General features: G+C 37.5%; 1 protein-coding gene across 1 annotated transcript in view; it reads left to right on the forward strand.

The window, feature by feature from the left end:
• Positions 1-19,117, forward strand: part of LOC127568975 (potassium voltage-gated channel subfamily H member 7-like) — a 361,581-nt gene that overhangs the window by 317,259 nt on the left and 25,205 nt on the right. Inside the window, exons 8-9 of the mRNA XM_052013243.1 lie at positions 1,791-2,190; positions 9,093-9,292. Of these exons, the coding sequence (XP_051869203.1) occupies positions 1,791-2,190; positions 9,093-9,292 (600 nt within the window). The remainder of the gene's footprint in view (positions 1-1,790; positions 2,191-9,092; positions 9,293-19,117) is intronic.

A 19,117-nucleotide genomic window follows, 5' to 3' on the forward strand; every position in this document is an offset into this window, starting at 1 on the left:
GGATCGAAGGGAAACTAATCCCAGGGAAGCAGCAGCTCACCATAAAAGTAGAGTGCTGTCAAAAGGTGGCAAAATGAACTAATTGCTTGCAGTAGAAACATGGGGCTCACATTGCTGCATCTTATGAGGAAGAGAGCAATACCTTCTGTAGCGTTTTTGGGGCTGAAGTCCCCTTTCCATGATAAACATAGATACCATATGAATGGAAGGAGGCTCAATTTTCCTTCAGCCAACCACTCAACATTTGTCCTTCATTGAAGGAATCCTAGCTACCTCTTGGATGAAGATGGCTGATGTGAATAATAATATTTCTGTGGCCAGGTTTCAATTGAATATTAATTTAGTGCAAAGAACTGTTTTCTACCTGAGGGGCACAACAGCCTTCCATGACTGTTTCCAGTAGTCAACAAATAAATGCAGATCATTTTAATGCAATAGATTTATTTTACTGAGAGGTGACATTTAGAAGGAAGCTTTTTTTGCATGCATCCACAACTAATTCTGAAACATGAATGCAAAATCACTTGTGTTTATTCATCACTGCAAGAATTTTAGTTGCACAAATAAACAAAATAGGCAATTCATCAGTAAACAAACAAGGAAAAGTATTTGCTTCATTCATTTGTTGATGGAAATTTAATCCGTACAGAATATTACCAATGGAATTTTCAAGGTATTTTTAAACAGAATAGTAAGTATGTAATTCCTTGATTCAGAGGAATTCTATCATTTGTAAGAAAATCTTGTTAATGCAGCTTCTGTATTTATTGGGCATCGGAGTACATAACATGTTTGGAAATTGTGGATGCTGATCAAACAGTTTAGGGATGGACCAAGGCCACATCCCAAGGAAATTTTAGAAGACTTTTGAAGGTGGGGGTGGGGAGGGGCTTGAGTGAGGGAAGAGGGTAAATTATTTTGGACTAGAATTCCAGAGATAGAGGCTTAGAGGTTAATTGATTAATGGCAAGTAATAGGTGTGTGCTGGAATTATGACCGGAAGACGTTGCACAGTGAGAACCTAATGAATTAATAGAAAGACTTTAAGCAGAGTACACTGATTAAGAATCCATTAACTGTGTTAGGGAGACCCAAGATTGACAATCACAGGAGAGGCCAAAACCACAAGGCTGTGGATTAGCTGAAGATTGTGAAGCATCTAAGTAAGATCTCATTCAAAAGGAGCACTAGAAAATGTACTCTTACTAATTGATAACGGGCATGTTTGGACTTCAACAGCGATTGAGAAGCTAACATATTATGCAGCCAATTGCTATGGAGATAGAAAAGTATAATCTTAGTAACAGAATGACTGGTGGATAAGCCCAAGTTTCACACCACTATATTTATCCTGAGTGCCACTGGGAAGGTGGATATAATCCTGTTCTTGGTTGCTAACAATTAATTGGCTTGAAAGAAATTTTGTTGGTTTGCCATTGGTGCTGTAGAAAATTGGCAGATATAGATAATATATGGCCGATGGTACCACAGGCCACTTATTACTAGTTGCAGATTCAAACCTTGACACTGAGTATCTAATTAATTCTTTACCTTATTAATTTAATGTTGAGGATTATTATTGGAGCCTTTTGACAAAGAGCATTACCGAGGTTTTATTATAACAATGTAGTTTGTGACAATAGGACTCATTACACTGAAAGCACTGTACTGTGATGGGTATTAGGCAAGGTGTCCTTTACAAAATGATTGAATATATAGTGCCAATTCAGGGACTTTGGTAAAGCTGTAATCACTTTCCATGATTGCTCATAATTTTCCTGTTTTGACAGACTACAACACTAATTGGTCTCCTGAAGACAGCTCGTCTGCTGCGCCTGGTGAGGGTTGCCCGTAAATTAGACCGTTACTCCGAATATGGGGCTGCTGTTCTGATGCTGCTTATGTGCATATTTGCCTTGATTGCTCACTGGCTCGCTTGCATTTGGTATGCCATCGGGAATGTGGAACGGCCATATCTGGTACACAAAATTGGCTGGTTGGATTCTTTAGGAGAACAAATAGAGAAACGATATAATTACAGTGATGCCAGCTCTGGACCCTCCATCAAAGATAAATATGTGACAGCACTTTACTTCACATTCAGTAGCCTGACGAGTGTTGGTTTTGGGAACGTATCGCCTAACACCAACTCAGAGAAGATCTTTTCCATCTGTGTCATGCTTATTGGCTGTAAGTAATCCTTACTGTCTACATTTTTCCTAGTACTAAAGAATCAGAAAGGATGTTACATTCTTAACATGAACACCTAGAGGAACACCAGTTCTATAACTTGGCCATACTCTTTTATAAAATGTCCTGTACACCATAATTTTTAACTGGGATTAAATTTAATCAGTACTTTCTCTTTTCAGGATTTCATTCAAATACCATGAATATTTTTTAAGGGAGATAGCCATAAAGAGATTAAATTACTGAAACTGTTACAAACCTCTCTGAATATTCTGTCTGATGTTAAGCAAAAATCTAAGTCAAGTGACCCATCAACCTTTCTTACCATAAGAAATTTTGGGATTTATTTCAGTGGTATATTCTTAATTTACATACTTAATAACACTATTGTTTCTAGTATATCAGAGTAAACTGATATGTTAGGCTACAGTATTAAAAGTTGAGCTAGTTTACAAAAAAGAGGATTTCTGTATCCCAGATTAGTTTACCATTTATTTCAGAACATTATATGTTGTTTTTGGAATATTAAACCAATATATTTACACTGAATTCATGTTTGCATTTATAAGCATGAATTCAATGTACATGAATGCCGAGGATTATTATTGGATCTTTTCTGCAGAGGACCAGGATAACCAAGGTTTTATTATAACTATGGAGTTTGTGAAAATAGGACCTACTGCAGGGAGTTTTAATGTCATCCAGGCTGACACTTGGTGGTGGTGTGACACAATGTGTTGATTCTAGAATAACATTTGGAATCACCACTGTGCTTCAAACTCCATTGTGTCATTGCAGCCAGCATTTTCAACAATAAACCAGGCTGAAAATATTAGAGCTGTAAATGCTGCTTTATAAAAGGTGTATGGATATTTTGCACATACCTATCTTGCCTTGACTGCATGACTGCATGTGATTAAAAATACTGATAAAAAGAGAGAACACAGAAATTGAGAGTAAACTATTAAGAGATGTATTAAAAATAGTATGATTATATTTCTGTAACAATGTGAATCCCTGAGGGGGAAAAGGCAAAAAAATATATGACAAGGAATAAGGAAAAACCGAGGCAATAAACAGTGATGCACCATCAGAAGTAGAGTAGAACCAAGAGTCTAATGATAGTGTAGGCTTAAAAATAATTAGTTGGATTTAACAGAGAAATGTGTGTAGTTACCTATACAACTGCATAGCTAATGGCAATGTTAAGGTCTCTACCCAAACACAAAAATCCATGTGTTGGGGTCAGTTGTTCAAAATGGTTTTGCAAACTGTGCCCAGATGCAAAACTCCTCATGGAGTTCATTAGGGGCAAATCTAACACCTACATGGAGCGACTTGCACCAGACTGGACATGGCCCAGAGACAGATTCCCCATCAATTTCAATGGAGGGGACTGGCTATGAGTGACAAAGGTAAGTCCAAGTTAATTTATATTTTTAAATTATTTTTAAGTGAAATTGTTTTTTTATTAATGCTTCTCTCATTTTTAATGAGCCAGAATTTGTTGGGAAATGTCAGCAGGTTCATGCTGAACTGCCAGTATTTCCCCACTTAAAGTGCAACCAAATTCAGGATTCCCTAATAAACACAAAAGTCCCAACCTTTCTGGCTGCTCTTCATTGGCCATTTTATGACAGTGCCCCAGAGTTAAATTCCATATGGAATTCAGCAATGGTGCTGTGAACTTACATTGGGGAATTTGCCTACTGAAGCTGCAGCAGATTAGACATACCACAGGAACGGCAAGTCCATTCAATGCAGTGGAGAGGAATGCTTTGAAGGTTATAAGTATAAGGTAATTTGTACTTTTGAATTAATTGTAATTTTTAAAATTTGGTTGAACACCTTTCAATTAATTTTAGATTTATTTAATTTAAATTAAAATCTTAAATTTTACAATTGTTTCATTGATTTTAAGTGGTTTTGGAATGATTTTGGATATTTCTGACAGTTGGGGATATTCAGAGACACTCAGGGTGCTTGACGTACTGGACAGCTTGCTAAGCTGGGGAGGATTTAGCCGGCTGTCCAAGACTTTATCAATTCATTTTTGTGCAGGGCTTATTTGGGTCCACTCAAATGACAGTGTTACATGGTTAAGGCCCATTTAGGACTGGGTGGCACTTACGAGCAAGCATCTGCAGAAGTTAAGTACATGTTTATCACACTGATCTTGCTGACATCAGGGGCGCCAGCACTCAGCAGTGAATGCATTCTGTACATACATCAAGAGCAAGAGGATAACTAGGGAGAGGGTAGGACCACTCAAGGATAAAGGAGGGGACATGTGCTTGGAGGCGGAGGATGTGGGCTAAGTCCTAAATGAGTACTTTGCATCATTATTTACGAAGGAGAAGAATGTGAAGGATAGTGAGATCAATGTGGAGTGTGCTAATATGCTCAGGCATTTTGAGATAAAGAAGGAGGTGGTGTTGGGTCTCTTAAACATTTAAGGTGGATGAGTTTTCGGGGCCTGATGGGATATACCCTAGGTTATTGAGAGAGACAAGAGATGAGATTTCTGGGGCCTTAACTAAGATCTTGATTACCTCTCTAGCCACAGGCGAGGTCCCAGAGGACTGGTGAGTAAGCTAATGTTGTTCCATTATTCAAGAACAGAAACAAGGATAATCCTGGAAACCATAAATGAGTGAGTCTCACGTCAGTGGTAGGGAAACTATTAGAGAGGATTCTTAGGGGTAGGATTTATGAGCATTTGGAAAACTACAGCCTAATTAGGGACAGTCAGTATGGATTTGTGCAGGACAAGTTGTGTCTTACTAACTTGATTGAGGTTTTCAAGGAGGTGATAAAGGTGATTGATGAAGGTAGAGCCGTGGATGGTATCGACATGGATTTCAGTAAGGTGTTTGACAAGGTCCCTCATGGGATGCTCATCCAGAAGATTAGGATGCATGGGATCTATGGTCAATTGGCCGTTTAGATTCAGAACTGGCTTGCCCATAGAAGACAGAGGGTAGTGGTCAATGGGACTTATTATGGCTGGAGGTCCGTGACTAGTGGTGTTCTGTAGGCATCCCTACTGGGACCTCTGCTGTTTGTGAAATATATAAATGACCTGAATGAAAATGTAGATGAGTGGGTTCGTAAGGTCACAGATGATAAAAGATTAATGGTGTTGTGGGTAGTGTAGAAGATTGCCAAATAATACAATGGAATATAGATCAGTTGCAGATATGGGCAGAAAAATGTCAGCTGGAGCTTAATCCAGCCAAATGTGAGGTTTTGCACTTTGGGAGATCAAATGTAAATGGACAATACACTGTTAATGGCAAGCCCCTTAACAGTGTTAATGTGCAGAAGGATTTTGGGGTCCAAGTCCATAGCTCCCTAAAAATGGCTACACAGATTGATAGGGTGGTGAAGAAGGTATATTGCGTGCTTGCCTTTATTAGTTGAGGAATTGAGTTCAAAAGTCAAGAAATTACGTTGCAGCCTTATAAAATTCTAGCTAGGCCACATCTGGAGCATTGCATAAAGTTCTGGCCGCCCCATTATCAGAAGGGTGTGGAGACTTTGGAGAGGGTGCAGAAGCGGTTTACCAGGATGCTGCCTGGATCAGAGGGCATGTGCTTTCAGGGGAGGTTGGACAAACTTGGGTTGTTTCCTCTGGAGCAGCAGAGGTTGAGGGGAGACCTGATAGAGGTTTTTAAGATTATGAGAGGCACAGATAGAGTAGACAGCAGTATCCTTTTCCCAGGATCGAAATATCTAATACTAGAGGGCATGCATTTAAGGTGAGAGGAGGTAAGTTCAAAGGGGATATGCAGGGCATGTTTTTACACAGAGAGTGGTGAGTGCCAGGAAAGCACTGCCAAGGGTGGTGGTGGAGCCAAATATGATAGAAGCATTTAAGAGGCTCTTAGATAGGCACTTGAATGTGCAGGGAATGGAGGGATACGGACATTGTGTAGGCAGAAGGGATTAGTTTAGTTGGGCATTTTATTACTAATGTGATTGGTTTGACACAATATTGTGGGCCAAAAGGCCTGTTTCTGTGCTGTACTGTTCTATGTTCTATCTTGTTCATAGGTCAGCAGCAAGTGTGGGCATCTTGCCACTGACCACAGAACTTATCCCAACAATATTAGAAGCTACTGGAGAAATTAAAACTAAAAACCCTCAAACGTAATAGCCTCCATATTAAGGTTCTAAAAGAGTTAGCTGCAGAAATAGTGGATGCTTTCGGGCTGATCTTCTAAAATGTTCCATATTAGCAAACAAGCCCAGCTGTTTGGAAGGTACCAATTATAACAACTTGAGGAAGGAGAGAGAGAGAGAAAATACAGAATTTTAGATGAGTTAAAGAAACAAAGGACTGCAGGTGCTGGAATCTGGATAAAAAATCAACAATATGCTGAAGAAACTCAGAAGGTCAGGCAGCATCTGTGGAGAAAAGTGGATGGTCAACTTTTTGGGTCAGGACCCTTCTTCAACCCAAAACGTTGACCATCCAATTTTCTCCACGGATGCTGCCTGACCTGATGAGTTCCTCCAACATCTTGTTGCTTAGATGAGTTAGCCTGTTATCAGGTGGAGTTCTTATCTAAAAATGTGGTAAGAGGTATAAAATCTTAATGTAAGTAGGCAAAACCAAGATAAAATTGTGTTTGACTAATAAGGCAAAATTTTTCTGATGAGACAAGGGGCTGAGGGGAGAACAAGTGGATATAGTGCATTTAGTGGAACATTGATAAGCTGCCAGACTGGAGAGTTTCAACCTGTATAACTATAGATAGAGGATTGGTTATGGGACAGAAGAGGAATAAATAGATTTTTATAAGATTGGCAGGCTGCTCCTGATGGGGCGTAACAGGAATTGGGACTCACTCCTCAGCTATTCACAGTTGATATTAACATTGATGATGCAAAGCTAGGTAAGAAAATGAGCAATGAGCTGTGAAGAGGACATAAAATGTTATATAGAGATCTATACTAGTTAAGTGAATGGATAAGGAGATGACGGATGGAGTATAATGTGGGAGAATGTGCGGTTATTCACTGCAGAGGGAAGTATAGAAAAACTGAATTGCCTGGAATTTTATCAACACTGACAAAGGTGCATTAAGTGTAATTGAGCCCATTTCTAGACAATTCAATAAAACTGCCAACAGATGCATACTTAAATTACTTAAGCAGGAGCTACTTGAATGGGGCTCCCAGCACTGGCTGGAATCTCCTCAAAAGTTGTCACCTTTAGGTTTCCCAGAAGCAGTTACATAGGTCTGTTAAATGCACGCCTTACATCGTACATCTGAGAATCTGAGAGGCGATATTCAGGCAGGTAGTGTAAGTCATTGCACATTGCTTTGTGTGTCTGGAATCCATGCATTGTACATCAAATGAAAAGAGAAGCTTAGAATGAAATCTACATGGTGAGCTACTAATTTGCATTGATGTTGAGTTTCAATAGAAATTGAATTGCATCGCACTTAGTGCTAAGTGGTTCAGTTTCTAGGCAATATTTTTAGAAGGTGAGGATTTAGCTAATGTTTGTGTACAGAAATGTTTTGCGGAAAGTTAACCTATAGGTAGAGTTGATGATTAGGAAGGTATGTTGGTGTTTACTGCTGAACAAGTAAGTCTCTGCAATTGTACAGAGCTTCAGTGAGTGCAGATTTGATCTCTGTACTCACAGAAGAATATGCTTGCTTTGGAAGCAATGCCAGATTGACTGGATTAATTCCTGTAATCAAGGGCTGTCCTATGAGGAGAGATTTAGCCTTTACTTACTGGAATTTGAATGAATGAGTGGTGATCTAACTGAAATGCACAAGATCCTGAGAGGCATCAATATGCTATGTGCAGGGAGATTGTTTCTTCTAACTGGAGAGCCTAAAACTTTGGGGCATAATCTCAGGATAAGATGTTGGTTATTTAAGAATGAATTAAAGATAAATGTGTGAGGAGGGCTTAATATTAAATACTTAATTTATTTTAATATTCATTATTTTTTAGTAGGACATGGTGCCACTTAAGTGGTTAACCTCTGAATGTAAATTGTCTTTAAATCTAACCAATCATTTCATTGATACTACCTAGCATGCTGGGAAATGGACATAGAAATAAATGACAACTTTCAAGATTGACTAAAGATTATGAATGATAAAATGGAAAATGATGTGCTATATGGATTTCTGTAAACTAAATTAGAGTTATCCTGGGAATACTGTTGCCATGAGAACTGCCATTGCCATAGAAATCGGGCTTTGCAAGAAAATGTTTAAAATATATCTTTTTATCTTTATTAGACCATATCAAAATATTGTACTGTATTTATGCCTGTGGTGGTATAATTGTGGCAAAATATTTTAGTGCACAGTGGTGATTACATGGTGGTCTTTTGGCATTGGAATAATATTGGACAGTTCCGGTATACAAAAGTACTATACTTCAAATCTCAAGGCAGGTAGTTCTTACAACAGCTGGTTCAAACTGCTTTAAGACATATCAAAATCATTCAGCTAGTACTGAGTGGTTTGCATCAATTGTCAGCTTCTCAGCAATTCAAAAGTTGCTGTTTAACATCTTCCAATGACCCTTCCAATAACTTCCTAATAAACTGTAGAAAAATGCAATTATCCCTCTCTGAATATCATTTATATTAATGATAATGGTTAAATTTATAAATCTTTCCACAGTGTGATTCTGAAAATAATAGCAAGGTGAAAGCAATTGGGTATCAAACTGAGTTAAGTCACAATTGGTTGGTTTAACCTTATTGAAAATATTTTAAAATCTAACGTTCTGACATATATGAAAAAAAATCTTTAATAGTTTAAACCATTAAGTTACCCAATACAATATATTAGGGAAAACAAATAAATATAAGTGCTGTTTAACTTGTCTGATTGCATTTATGTTTTCTCCTTGACCAGCACTAATGTACGCCAGTATCTTTGGTAATGTCTCAGCAATTATCCAGAGACTGTATTCCGGAACAGCAAGGTATCACATGCAAATGCTTCGAGTCAAGGAATTCATACGCTTTCATCAGATTCCCAACCCTCTCCGTCAGAGGCTAGAGGAATACTTCCAACATGCTTGGACATACACAAATGGCATAGATATGAATATGGTATGTGCATAGATTTGTTTATTAGTGAGATTCATTTTTAAATCGAACTGTAGCTGACAAATTCTGTAAATAATGAATTTGTAAGTGGTGAAAAGGAAGATTGGGTAAATGCAGACACATTGAAAGCAGTAGCCTACCTGTCAATGTACTACCTATAAAGGGTAGAAGATGCATGGAGCACAGCTACTGCCAGTAATTACTTAGCCTTGCACTCCGATAAATTAGGATTCTGCAATTCAGATTAAATTGAGTGAAAACATTTTTTAAAAAATCATATATGGTAACAATTATTGAGTAGTCCATTAGAGTTCTGATGTTACAGCATTAAACCTATTGTCTGTATCAATTTCTTATTTATAACCTGTGTGACTAAATGCTGAAGAACTGAGGTTTTCATTCAAGATTCACAAGCTTAACTGTTTAAAAAGCTATGTGAGTGATCCAGTCAGAAACCTAGTCAGTACTGTCAGTTGTAGAAGATAATTTCCTGACCATGTCTGACACATATGCTTAATAGTATCACTGCAAATAGTATTTGAAGTCTTGAATTTAAGTAGAATGACAGCACTGGAGACATAATACTACATTAGCTACTACAGAAATATCCTGGTGTTTTGACATCTGCCTCCAATTTACTGGTAATATGGCATTAGCAGAATTTCAAGTATATTAGAATTATATCTTCTTGAGGATAAAATAGCTGATAGTTAAGGATAATTTTGTAAATGTGTCAAGATATTTTTCATTCCTGTCATTAATAATGTGTGGAAATAAGTAAGCGCTTTTAATTTTTGTAATCAGTTCACATTTTTTAAAGAACTGATGAGATATTACTGAGCTAAATCTGCACTTTAAGAATGGATCCTGTTTATGGGAGTTGGCTCATGCACCTCCCTTCCTTGTCTGGCAATTTACCCATTTTTCTGGCAGATCAGAAAGGAACAATTGTGTTACACATACTTTATTTCAGTCCCTGGACAGACATTTGACTGGGCTGGATTATAATTTTGATTGCATACAACTATAACATTTATGAATGGAATTAATATCAATTAGAAGTTCTGTTGGTCGGCAATGATTACAATCTTTTAATTTAAAACATTATATTTTAGTTCCAAGTAAGCAGTAAAGTTCCTTTGATGAACAGGTTGTGATATGAACTTTGAAGCTGAGATTCCACTGCATAATATTTGTAAGGGCTTTCATAAAGTTTAAGTAAAATTTCACTGCAAGCTACTTTAACACAATTGCTAATTTATTTACTGGTGAAAATATAAAACAAATTTCATTGGCACACAGAGGACTTTTCAATCCCATTGTTCTTTCACAACTGATCAATCTCACTGGTACATTCTTAAATTCACAATGCTTAGTTACAAAAATAGAACCATAGTTATGCAGCACAGAAACAGGCCTTTGGCCCAGTTCATCCATGCCGAGCCAGAAATCTACCTGAGCTAGTTCCATTTACCTGCGTTTAGCCCATATCCCTCTAAACCTTTCCTATCCATGCACCTGTCTAAATGTCTTTTAAATATTGTAATTGCACCCGCCTCAACCACCTTTTTTGGCAGCTTGCTCCATATACCCATCACCCTCTATGTGGAAAACTTGCCCCTCAGGTCCCCTTTAAATTTCTTCCCTCTCACCTTAAACTTATGGTGTCTAGTTTTGGACTCCTTTAACCTGGGGAAAAAAAATCTGTGACCCTTATCTATGCCGCTCATGATTTTATATACTTCTATAAGGTCACCCCTCAAGCCTCCTACACTCCAGGGAAAACAGCCCTAGCCAATCTAGCCTCTCCTTATAACTCAGCCATCCAGTCCTGGCAACATCCTTGTGAATCTTTTCTTCGTCCTTTCCAGCTTAAGAACATCCTTCCTCTAGTTAAGTGACCAGAAATGCATACAAAACTCCAAGTGCGATCTCACCGTCTTGGACAGTTGTAACATGACATCCCAACTCTTGTACTCAATGCCCTGACCTATGAAGGCAAGCATGCCAAATGCCTTCTTCATCAACTTGTCTACTCTCTTAATTGATGATGAATTATTTTAATCTTTCTACTATTCAAAGGACAACAACTTCCATTTATTTAGCACCTTTAACATAGCAAAAATGTCCCAAGAAATTTACAGGACCACTTTCAAAACAAAAACAAAATGATGCTGAGCAAAGAGGTTTTTAGGGCAGCTACTAACAGCTTGGTCAAGAGGTAGGTTTTAAACAGCATCTTAAAATGGATATGGAGTGACAAAGAGATTCTAGAGGAATTCTAAAGTTTAAGGCTTTGGTACCTATAGTCATGGCCCTATTGGCACATCAGTTTAAATCAGGGATGTCTAAGAGGCTTAAATTGGAGGTGCACTGATATCGCAGAATGCTGTAGGGCAGAATAGATCATAGAGATGTGGAGAAGTGAGATGAAGGGTTTGAAAACAACAATGAGAAACGTTGCATAACTGGGAAACAGTGCAAGTTAGCAAACATAGATATGCTGCAGGTTTTGGAAAACATCATATGTAGTAAGAGTAAAATGAGGCAGAGTGGTCATACAATAGAATAATCACATCTAGAAGGAACATGCATGTTTGAAGGTATCACCAGCAAATGATCCACTACATATGATAATCTAAGAGTAATAACATGTTTTGAATCATGTTATTATGTTTCAAATCCCAGTATAAGATGTGCCAGTGTAAAAAGAAAATCAATGTAATACAACATTTAATTATTTGCTGTACTTATAAAAGCTTATCTCTTCCTTATCTGCTTCACAACTTAATACTTGGAATTACTCAACCCCCCTCTGGTAAGAACAGGAGGTATATATTATTGTTGTATATAAATGTGGAAAACACCATTGTTAATATTGCAGCTTACTGAACTTTTTTGGTGCTTTTATATTTAATTTATGAGGTTTCTGCATGAGCCTGTAGTTAAATGATGAACTACAAAGAAATGGGGGTAAGGTAAATTGTGGGAGTGAAGTATAAGATAGAGATAACAAAAACAAATTACAACAAATTGGTTGTAATTTGATTAAAAGTTTTCATCCCACAGTCCACATTACCTGTGTCCTCTTATTTCCATATGCATATGGCTTGTGTTATGTAGAGCTCCTTATAAGCACTTTCATTTTGATTTTTTTTTATTATTCCAAAATAAACTTTATTCATCATAAAAAAACAAACTATATACAACAATAAAACAGTGCAAACCTTTACATTTGTGGACAGATCAATCATTAGTGTTACCTTTTTATATATATAAATAAAACAGCACCGATGCCACACTGTGTGGCTCCCTGGGGTGCTACCCCAATCCCATATTTACAATATTTAAGGGGCTTCCTCGCCTGACCCCGCCCCTCCATCTCCTGTGGCAGAAAAACCTTAAACTGTAGTCCTTCCCCACTGAGCCCTTGCGTTGGCTGCATCCAGCTTCAATGCATAACTTTATGCCTATGAACAAGTTGGCTTGCTTTACCATTGTGATTTTCTTTCCACGTCTCAGTGCTTTAAGTTCAAGCCATATGCATGACAACATCACTGGATTAATTGCACTGTTCCAGCCTTTAACCCATTGCACACTTGTCAGACTTGCATGCTTTTTGAGCAAACTGCTGCTGCATGACATTCTCAAACATCATCATCATTAAGTCTGATAGCATTTATTGTTAAAATAATTTAAGTATAGGGAAATCTGAATTACATACCTGTGATATAAAAAGCTACCTCTATAGAAATCAATCGAATGTGTGATGCTATGTATAAAACCTAGACATAACATTGATGGAACCAAGCTACATTTTATAAGTACCTAAACGAATGTAGTAGCATTTTACTCCATTTCAGTACTTAAAAGTATGATTGAAAATGTCACTAGATTTACAATGTGCTAATAAAAAGTAAAGCAATTTTACACTAAATTGTATATTGACTTTTAAGAACACTATCTTCTGAGAGATACATCAGTAATCATGTTTATTTTCCATAAACTAAAATTAACCATTCATCCCAAAAACTCAAAGAGATGTAATTCTTTTCTGCACATTGGTCTGGATTTTGTGGTCAGCAGCCATGAACAGCATTTCTACTTGTTAAGCTAACAGTTACAGATGCCCATAGAGCTTTTGCCAGCTTTTAGGCAGCATTTAGTTGTGATTAGAGAGTCTTTTTTTCTGCATACTACACTCTACAATTAATCGATAACATTTGTGGGTGGAAGAAACTACAGGGTGCTTCTTCAGCCGATCAAAATGGTGCATCTTCACACACTAGAAATGCAGTGTCTTTTTCAATGTAAAATTATGCACAAAACAAAACAAAATAGAGAATGATGAGATTTAAAGAAAGAAATAAGTAAAATAAAGTGTATTTTTTAACTTTTTCTAAAATCTACAACTATAATTAAATTCTAAATGAGATATCTACTTGTAAAATTGAATATTCAGTACCAGTGTGCGCTAAGCAGTAATAAAGAGTTATCGTGCTGCTAACTAATTGCGTACATCTAAATACATCAGCCTAACATTTTCTGATGCTTTTAGTGACCAATAAATGGATAAGTACAACTTCAGCTTCTTCATTATTTCAATGCTGAATCTTTCAGCAGGATCCTAGCGTAGCAAATTGGAGAGCAACTTCTTGATTTCCACATTTCATTGTACATGTGTGGATATTGGAACTTGCTGTTTGATTCATTTGACAACTGTGATGGGCTATGATAACCTCACCATTATTTCTTCTGTAAAATATAGGCTAATGTTCTGTTCCAGGCACAACAGACTGTGCAGTTATGGTGCAAGTAGATAAATGCAATTATAGCAGCATATAATAAAATTGTGATGCAATTTTGATGGATACTAGCTTACTCTGCATGTGCTACTATGGTTTATTGTATTTGGCTTTAACTTGGTGTCTCTTGCTGATTTACCCTGTCTTCTTTTTTGTTCTTTTCAAACTAAAAGGAATCCTGCATTAGGGGCTTTATGCATTTGCCTTTTTTTTTAAGAAAATGGAAACCTCTGTTTTAGATCAATTTAATATGTTTATTTAAACTGTTTATCTAGTATGGCTCATTTATGTGTCTTTCCCTTTTGTATCCAGGTTTTGTGAATATAGATCTAAGTTTTTGAGATGAAGGGTAAAAGTGATTTATAATTAATGTGGAAAATGTAAGCCTTTATCTTATGTTATCATGATGAATATATCTTCCATGTTTCATAAAGATGGCAACTCTAATGATCGTACTTAAATAAAGTAAGAGATTATGTTGTGACTATTGGTACCATTTCTACCCATGTCACAAAAGACAAAACATAAACAAGGTTTTGTCTCTGGGAAGATTGCATTTCAGATTATCAAGGCAGTTCTCACAAACTCACAATAATAATAATTCACCAGTATCGTAGTTCTGGGAGGCAGAAATTTACCAGGAGCAGCGTGGTGGAACAAGTTCTAATGTTTATTTCTATTTTCATGATTTCAATATGAAATTAAAATGGGTTAAATGAGCATGCTGTGATGTTTTAATTGGAAGCAATTATTTTCAAATAATTTTTCAACAACCATCCAAAACCCCCTTCTGCTTAGTTATTGAAGCAGCTTCAACAACATTCAAGAAATTCAACACTATCCAGGACAAAGCAGCCCACGTGCTTGGCATGACATCCATCACCCTAAACGTCCATTCTCGCCACCACAAGCACAAAATGGTTATAGAATGTAACATCTACAAAATGCACTTCAGGTATACTGACTAGACCTCCCAAACCTGTGAACTTTTAACACTAAGAAGGACAAAGGCTTCAAGCTCATGGGAATGCCACCTGCAGGTTGCCCTCCAAGTTGTGCACTATCCCTGACTTGGAAATATAATAACTATTCTTTCATTATCACTGTCTAAATCACAGAACTCCCTTCTCAATTACACCTTCAGCAGAAGTTCAGGAAATAGTTCACCACCATCTTCTCAAGGGCAATTAGGGATGGGCAATAAGTGCTGACATTGACAACAATGCCTATATCCCAAAAATAATAAATAAAGAAAAACAATGACCTACCTTGCTAAGACCTACTGTGCCCTTAGATCCTGTCCAGGGCATATGTTAAATATTTGGAAGCTGTAACCTAAATATCAATTTATAAACTTATTGTCACCAAGGAACAACAAGAAAAAGCATTTGTCAGTTTTCTCATTTACTTCTCCAAAACCTAATAATTAGTTATTATAAAATACTCTGAACATTGTACCTTTATACCTTTGTGTAAGGTGGCAGGACAGCTGATCCCAGTTTATGCCAGTAGTAAAATCTCTCTGTTCCTAATTTTCCTGGAAAATATATGACCTGCCTAACAGTAATCCAATTTGTTCAATGTCATATGTCAATGTCTGCAGACCAAACTTGGTAGGGTGCAATGTTTGTTCTCCATATCAGGTATACCAAATGGTAACCTGAACATAAAGTTTCAGCAACTTAGCAGTAAGCACAGACATCAGATCAAATGGTGGTTACATCAGATCAGGAGGATTAAACTTACATATTGTAGTGATAATGGTGGAGAACAGCTCATGGTTTGAAGCCCATGCATTTCTTAAGTGGCAGGAGACAAGAAGACTGGTAGATGTATACTAAATCAAAAACTAGGCCTCCTGTTGTCATACTGTAACAGGAAAATCATTCAACTGTATTGATTGCTTAACATGCAATGTTTACTTTGAGTTTTACTCTCCACCATCTAACTTGAAATTAGACTATGTGCAAAATCTTGAAATGCATCCTTTGCAATAACAACTAATTGTTTTGTTTTACTTTCAAGCACAATGCCAAAGACCTACAGACCAGTAATTTTTATGCTTAATGTGCTTGGCAATAAACACATTATTGTAGTCTAGCTAAATTGATGATATCTGGAATAAGAGTTGAGCTGACTGTTACATAGGCAAATGACAAAACACTGTGGATACAGGAAATTTGAATATAAAAATAGAAAGTCCTAGAATTAGGCAGAGTTGTGAGTGGTGGCCATAGAAATAAGTGCTTGAAATGACTCAAGACCTAAATATCCAGGAGAAGCACAGTTTCACCAGTGGCTGGATCCATTTTCTGCACTTGAATGGTGAAGCCTTGTGTCAATGGAGCAGATTGTTGCATCTGTCAGGTGACTGAGGGAATGGTGATCAGGAGGTCAGAGGCATGGGGAGATAGGAAGCCACAAAAGAAGTCAGGAAGCCAATGAGGAGCACGAAGGTGGTCAGAAGGAGTAGCATCTTTAAGGATGGATTGGTGACCCACTTTCTTTAAATATAGCATCTAAAGGAGCATTCATGCTCTTCGTGGATCCACCCTCAGGCCAATATGCTTCAAAGACTTAAAAACAGAAAATCCTGGGATCACTCAGCAATTCAAGCAGCATCTATGAAAAGAGGAACAGCTAACACTTCAGGTCTGGGACCCTTCATCAGAGCTGAGAAAGAGGGAAAACATGTTTTCAGTAGCAGAGAAGGTATTGGAGGGGGATTGTGGAACAAAGGGAGATCCCTGATAGGGAGACCACATGGCCTGTTATGGCAGGTAAGAAGCAGTTAAAATCAGATTAAGCTTCATTTTCATTTCAAAGACTTACCTTTCTTTAATATCAGCAAGTGTTTGTCAGTTGCTGTCTCAGGACTAATCAATGTCACAGTGGAGATTAAAACAATATGCAAAGTGTCTAACACCTCTTTCAAATGAGTACACTGAAAGCTCTTTCTTTTATCACAATACCAAATGGTGCATTTCCTGTTTGAAATAAGCACACCCTTCCTATCCACCGTGTTAGCCCAGTTAACACCAGAATTTCTAGGATATTAATTTTTGTTCTGCTATGCTTGTTGCCTGATCTGGTGAGCATTTTCAACTTTTCCATTTTTGCGGCTTAATAGATCACATCAAATTCTCATTTGATTCAGTGATTTATTGATAGAAAGGCCAAATGTTTATAGAATCCCACCAAAGGCTGAGAAAAACCAAATATGAATGCTTCAAATCCCTTCACTATCAGTCTTATTCTGCAGTAATTCAGAACTAAACTAAGCAAGGACTAACTATGTTTGTCTGACTTGTAGCATTTTCAATTATTTAGTTTATTTAAAATTCAGTATATTCTGAAGTGGGATAGTGTGGAAAGCCATATCTCAACAGGGTTTTGGCTAGTTACCATCAGGTGTAATCTGCATTATGCTCATTATATGGGAATAAACTTGTCATTGAACTGCACCAATTCCAGAACTAAATATTAACCTAAATCAATATAATAAGAAAACCACAAAATCAATCGTTTATTTTTTTACCTCATCACTTGCATAAGCAACACTTGTTAAAATGTAGAGATTTGATTGTTAGCCTTAACAAGGAGTCTCTAAACTGCTCACAATATGTTTACATTAGTCATCATGGAGGAGTTAATTAATTTGTATTTCTGGGAAGAGGAAGAGCACAGGGTTGTAGTGAAGACAGATTGTTGGAAGGGAATGGGAAAATGAGATAGGGAGAAGTGACGGGATATATGAGCTTGGACTGTTTCAGGGATGAGAACGTATTGGTATTGGTTTATTATTGTCACTTGTACCGTGGTACAGTGAAAAACTTGTCTTACAAACCAATTGTATGGGTCAATTCATTACACAGTGCAGTTACACTGAGTTAGTTCAGAGTACATTGATGTAGTACAGGTAAAAACAACAACAGTACAGAGTAAAGTGTCACAGCTACAGAGAAAGTGCAGTGCAATAAGGTGCAAGGTCACAACAAGGTAGATCGTGAGGTCATAGTCCATCTCATTGTATAAGGGAACCGTTCAATAGTCTTATCACAGTGGGGTAGAAGCTGTCCCTAAGTCTGGTGGTACGTGCCCTCAGGCTCCTGTATCTTCTACCCGATGGAAGAGGAGAGAAGGGAGAATGTCCCGGGTGGGTGGGGTCTTTGATTATGCTGGCTGCTACACCAAGACAATGAGAGGTAAAGACAGAGTCCAAGGAGGGGAGTCTGGTGTCCGTGATGCGCTGGGCTGTGTCCACAACTCTCTACAGCTTCTTGCGGTCTTGGGCAGAGCAGTTGCCGTACCAAGCTGTGGTACATCCAGATAGGATGCTTTCTATGGTGCATCGGTAAAAATTGGTGAGAGTCAAAGGGGACAAACCAAATTTCTTTAGCCTCCTGAGGAAGTAGAGGCACTGGTGAGCTTTCTTGGAAGCTTCAGGGAAGAGTGATGAGGGAGGGGCTGAATCACTGAATAATTGTCTGTGTGTCTGTATGTGTGTAGTCAGAGTGCACTTGTAAGTGGATGAAGTGTTTGTAGTTGTCCACGTTCTTGTGTTTTTCCAGTAAAGAGCCAACATAGAGACAGCTTTGTGTCCTTGAAACAGAATCTCCTCTGAAATACAGTGATTGGTAACAGACACACACAGTGGATTCAACAGCTGACAAAGATGTTTCCAGACACAAACAATCTTCCTCAAGTAAAGGAAACATGTTATTATAATATTTCAGATTTAACTGCCTCTGAAATTAAATGGGATTGATCCCTTTCATTATCTCACCCAGCATTTCAGTCAATAGCAGTATGATATTTAACAATTTTGAAAGTAATTGAAAATTGCCACAAACAAAACTAAAGAAAAAAGAGATCTATGCTCCACAAAGAAATAAAAAGCAGTAAATGCCAAAAAGAATCTTTCAAGAATGCTGTAGACAAGATATGAAAAAAGATTAAACAAAAGGTTGCAGCAGTTCACATGGAAACACTGCACCACACTATTTATAACTCTGTATAGCTC

This window comes from Pristis pectinata, chromosome 1 (genome assembly GCF_009764475.1).
Source record: "Pristis pectinata isolate sPriPec2 chromosome 1, sPriPec2.1.pri, whole genome shotgun sequence".
Lineage (NCBI taxonomy): Eukaryota > Metazoa > Chordata > Chondrichthyes > Rhinopristiformes > Pristidae > Pristis > Pristis pectinata.